This window comes from Mus caroli, chromosome 13, assembly GCF_900094665.2.
Source record: "Mus caroli chromosome 13, CAROLI_EIJ_v1.1, whole genome shotgun sequence".
Lineage (NCBI taxonomy): Eukaryota > Metazoa > Chordata > Mammalia > Rodentia > Muridae > Mus > Mus caroli.
In genome coordinates this window covers 106,501,945-106,507,235 of record NC_034582.1, presented here as the reverse complement: position 1 = coordinate 106,507,235, position 5,291 = coordinate 106,501,945, and the positions used below count along the sequence as shown (strand labels likewise).

The window sequence follows — 5,291 nt, the reverse complement described above, 5'->3', positions numbered from 1 at the left end:
AAAAAAAAAAAACTACCTCTATAATTTTTTTTTAGAAAATACATAAAGATATAAAGAATAAAACAAACATCACTGGTCTCTTGACTGGTCCATACACATATTTTTGCACAAAATTTAGGGTTACTATATGGCATGACAATATGAGCTTTATCAACAAATATATGATATTCTTTTGGCTTCTCTTTATTTGTTTGCTTGCTTGCTTCCATGCTTTTGATAGAGTGTTACTCTGTAGCCTTCACCAACCTCAAACTTCTGACCATCCCCCTGACTTAGCCCGCCAAGGGCGGTGATTACAGTTGTGCCCTGCCACGCAGTTCATTGGTGGTACCCTTCAGCTGACTCCACTGAATTATCTCACTGAAATCACCATCTATCTTTACCATCATTTCTCACAGATAATCCTGCACATTGAACGCCAGCTCTCAGTTACGGAATGGGTGGGACAGAAAGAAACAAACTGCTACTAAGTAAAGTTGCCATTCTGTTGTAGAAGACCTTTCAACCTTCCTAGACAGCCTTCTGGGAAAAGCGTTCCTCTGTCATGCATTCGCACCATTCAGACAGGCTTCTCCTCCCCTCCAATCCCCTGAGGCCATTTCAGTTCAGCTGTTTCTAGAGGGGGTGGGGAACATGACACGCCTGGCCATTCTTCTTCCATGTCTTTCTTCTATAAGAACACATCATCTGATAGCTTCCTGAGTCTTCATCTTCCACCCCATCCTCTTTGATGATCTCCTATCTGTCCTTAAAGTCCCCCAAACATCTTTGTTTTCATCTGCTGGTTTACTTCTGAGACATTGCTCAAATTTGAGATGCTTCTGCCTTGCCCTCTTTAAACCCCTAGAGTTTAAAATTACTTGGACATTTTCATCCACTTTTAAAAAGTAGTAAACAAACATACAAACAAAACACTCCATAGGTTTTAAAATTGGGTATCCCTTGCCATGAGGGGTGGTTCATGCATGCTGTTAGTCCCAGCACTTGGGGGACAGAGGCAGGAGGATCTCTGTGGGTTCAAGGCCAGCCTTGTCAACACAGAGAGTCCCAGGACAGTGAGTGCTACATAGTGAGACCCTGCTTCGAAAACAAAACACAACAACCATTAGGTATACTGACTGCTTAGAAAATAGAGCAACCAATTCGTGATTGGTTTGCGTTATAGCTTATTTCATTTCTAAGCATCTAAATATTCCTGTATCAGCCATTCTCAAACCATAGTTTCTAGAATCTCGAATTACCTAGGAGTGATTGAAATGGGCCCCACCTCAAATCCTACTGAATCTGCAACATGTGGTCTACTGAAGGCTCCAGAAGGTTCCAGAGACGCTCGCTTTTGAGAGTCATAAGTCTGTGCTCAATGTTACTTGGACAGTTTTCACTCTCTTTTTAAAAATAGTAAACCAACAAAACAAAAAGAAGCTCTGCAGAGTTCAAAATCGGGTATACCTTATGAGGAGGAATGGTTCTCTATGTAACACACCCTTTTTAAGTGGGATATTAGGTAAATGATTAGGGCAACTTAAAAGGAGATAACTGTGTGCTGTTGGATTAGATTTGTGGGTCCCCCACCACCTTCATCTAAATGGCCATGTAAAAGGAAGAATAAAACAGAGTAGACACAAGAAGCCCTGCCAAACTGCCTCTTATAAGAAACGACAGTCTAGCCAGGCTGATATCAGCGCTGTCCTAACATTATTGCTTGCACTGCTGAGGTTCTCTGTGTCTTCCCATGAATCCAAAGATTTCCGAGACCCTCCCATCAGAATTAGTCAAAAGGCTACAGAACAACTTAGGATATATGAATTCTAGAATGCGGGGTAAAAGTCATGACCTGGGCCCTTAGAGAGCACGGCTGGAGTTAGAGGCGACAAGTCCATTCTTACTTGATTTTATGAGCTATGGTCGCACTGAAGATACTGAACTCTGGGTTTAGATTTCAAGCGAAAGTCACCTGAGCCACGTCACTCCCTAAGGGAATATCGTGAAACTTTGTGGACAGGGGAGGAGCTCGTGTAGATTTTCACTTTTTAAATTTAGGAAGAATATAAATATCTTTTTAAAATGTTAACTATTTCTAACTCACATCTAATTTCCTCTATTTAGAAAAACTCAGAGAAGCTGGATCTTTAACATAGACAGATATTTCCCTCCTATTGGGTCAGCACACTCCAAAGGCTTCTGTAACTGGTCACCAACGCTGAGTCTGCGTGCCATTCTCAGGTGGGATCCTCATGACCTTCAGTGGGGGGAGGGGTTCTCCCTTCTTCCAGGGGTACTGAAAGATCTGCCTTTGTCCTCATTTTAAAAGGCACAACTACTTTGAAAAACATTGGGAAGTAAATGAAAATAAAATGCTAATGTTAATTATAAGTAACCAGCAGACATATGAACGGAGTGAAGTGGACACTCAAAGATCTGTGGCCTTCTTTCAGTTAACAGACATACGGGATGATTATTTCCCATTTTCTCAATGAGCCTGGAATCAAGTGTAGTGGCTATTTCATGGAAATTTTTCTGCCTTCCAAGGAGGAACAAAAAAATAAAGCAAGGCTTTTTGCTGAGTTCAGTATCTGAATCACAGTAACAGGATCATCACTCAGTAACCTTGATAATACTGGTATAGCTATGTACTGCATATACTACATAGCTAATATACTGCATATACTACATACTATATAGCATATACTGCATATACTACATACTATATAGCGAACTTAACATACCAAAATGTGGATTTTGTTGATCTTGAATTAAAAGAGAGACAGAAAGACAGAGATAGAGATAGAAACATAAGTTTAAAAGAAAAAAAAAGCCCAGAGTGAACAGAACTGTAAAATTGTCAGCATATATAGGGACTCACTTTTCAGGAGGGTCACAGTCTGAATTGACCAAAGACAGAAATCTTCTCTCTCGTGTTGGTGCAGAAGTACATCTGCGGCATAAAATTCAATTAAAGGACTTGTTCTCTAATGTGAAATAGCTCTCTTATTGATTGAGTAAAATTTAGAAGAAAACCAGTCAACATGGAACAGCTGTGCTATTTTTATTGAACAATAATACACCGTTCTTTTAAGGCAAACCTAACAGGCGGTTGCGCTTACATTCCCGGATCTTCCCACGAATACATTCACAACTCTGTTGGCAAGGTTTGAGAATAAAATATAAGGAAATAAGGAAATACTTCTTAAATAAGTTCTTCACTCCAAATAAAATACTCTGCAAATATCTCCCCGCATTGGCAGGACAACAGTTCTTCTTGTGCTAAGGTCCTCCGGGTAAAAGCTCAGATCCACTCATCAATCAATTTAGAAAGAATAAAAAAAGTGAAAATAAACGATACCTTTAAGCTGACACATTTCCTAATGAAAATTAACTTTCCTTTCTCAAACTGTCTAAAAAGTTATTTTCTGATTTAAATTTAAAATTCACTCGAGATATAGCATTTTAAAAATTTTTTTCAAAATTTTATACATCTGGAGTAACTACATTTTTATTACTATTAGTACAATTGTTAATAACACATTTTCCATATATGAGTGTTTGAGAACCCATTTTAAACAAGCAACATTAGGGTAATTTTTCTAAGATGGGGAGACATGTGGGTGCTGGAGAAATATTTAAACTACAAGATTTGTTTATAAAAATACATAAATATTCACCTTCACCCTGTTCTGTCCCTTAGGAGGGCAAACGACTTTTTACATCTGTCTCAAGGCCCACAGTGTTTAAACCAGAGATGAGAAGTGATGGGAATATAATATATATTCATTCCTCTGTCCACCTCCTCTGCCCGCCCCTATTCTCATCAGATACAAGTAGCTGTAATAAAAGCATTTCCATTCAAAGCAGTTGCTCAGATTCCCATAAGCTTTCAATATCTCACTTCCTTCAAGGCTTTTCTGGTCTTGTTTTATTGCCTCCAAGTAAAACAAAATAAAAAAATTTAAACTACTACAAGGAGGACACAAATATTATAACCCCTACTTTCACAACCATCCCACTGTCTCCTGCTCTCAACTCTTCTTCAACCTGTATCACAATAAGAATGTGCACCCAGGTCAATGAAACCACCGGTCCTTCAGCTTTGATTGGAGTACTCACTGACAGCAAGACCATCTCAAGTTCCTTGGTGATACCACACACACACACACACACACACACTTAACAGATCTATATGAATTTAAATATTTAGCAAATACCTAAAAGGGTTCAGTCATATGTGTCTTATGGGTTGTATATAGCCTACATTCTTTTCCTGAATCACACTTGATCTCCATAAATTACATGTCCACAGTCTATGTTCTAGACCGTTCTTAAACTGTTGGCTGAATGTTGGTCACTAAAATGGAGCCTTCTCTTGGCAAATCTCAGCCAGGATCAGCGTGGATTTAACCATTTCATCACCGAGGGCCGAGCAGCGTTCCCTTCTCCAATCTCTTCTCTCACAGCGTTGCCATCTCCGGATGCTGCGTCACGCTCTGAAATCAGAAGGCACACAAATCATATAACATCTGTAAGTTAAAGATCAAGCGTGGATTTGTTTTATTTTGGTTTTATCTTTTGGTTGAATTTAAGATAAATCTTCAATTCAAAATCCCCCATTCACTCTACTGAAGAGCTCTGAATGAGTCTTCCAGCCAGGATAACATCCTCACATCACTTCTCTATGTGCACCTAGCAACACTTCCCCCTATGGTCCACATGTACTGCTCCCGGACATTATCTCACGCCGTCCCTGAAAGACCAGCTTAATAAAAGCAGGGCTTCTTGCATTTGCTGTCTCTTCCACTTGCTCACCTGTGTCCTCCGCATGGATAACAATGTTTGGAACACGATAGGTGCTCAACACATACTCAGGAAATGGCCAGATGCTGCAAAAATAAATCTCTAAAAGGAATTTCATACTAACTTCATGAAAGATGAATTAACTTCTTGGCATCACTCCAGAAGGCAGCCCTCTTTTCTAAAGGTAGAGCTTGTTCTTCGTAGGGGAAAGGCTTATAAGATTTAGAATTCTTTTTAGAATGGAATCTGCTTCTAAGAGGAGCGAGACAAGCTTGTGTTCACAGAGTACATCATGAAAAAGAATGGAGCAGGACTAATGCGGCATGGCAGATACATAGATATGGGGCATTGCTAGCTTGAAAGGATGGAACTCGTGAGTTTCCATTCTTGGACACTGGCTGCCAAAGAAGGAAAGAAAGAAAGAAAGAAAGAAAGAAAGAAAGAAAGAAAGAAAGAAAGAAAGAAAGAAAGAAAGAAAGGAAGAAGGAAAGAAAGAAAGAAAG

General features: G+C 39.4%; 2 protein-coding genes across 2 annotated transcripts in view; one reads left to right on the top strand and one right to left on the bottom strand.

Moving 5' to 3' along the window:
* Gzmk (granzyme K) overlaps positions 1-5,291 on the top strand; it is a 57,068-nt gene that overhangs the window by 4,743 nt on the left and 47,034 nt on the right. The gene's annotated exons all lie outside the window — the stretch shown is intronic.
* Esm1 (endothelial cell specific molecule 1) overlaps positions 3,024-5,291 on the bottom strand; it is an 8,934-nt gene continuing 6,666 nt past the window's right edge. The window contains exon 3 of the mRNA XM_021180763.1: positions 3,024-4,481. Within this exon, the coding sequence (XP_021036422.1) occupies positions 4,381-4,481 (101 nt within the window). The 3' untranslated portion in view covers positions 3,024-4,380. The remainder of the gene's footprint in view (positions 4,482-5,291) is intronic.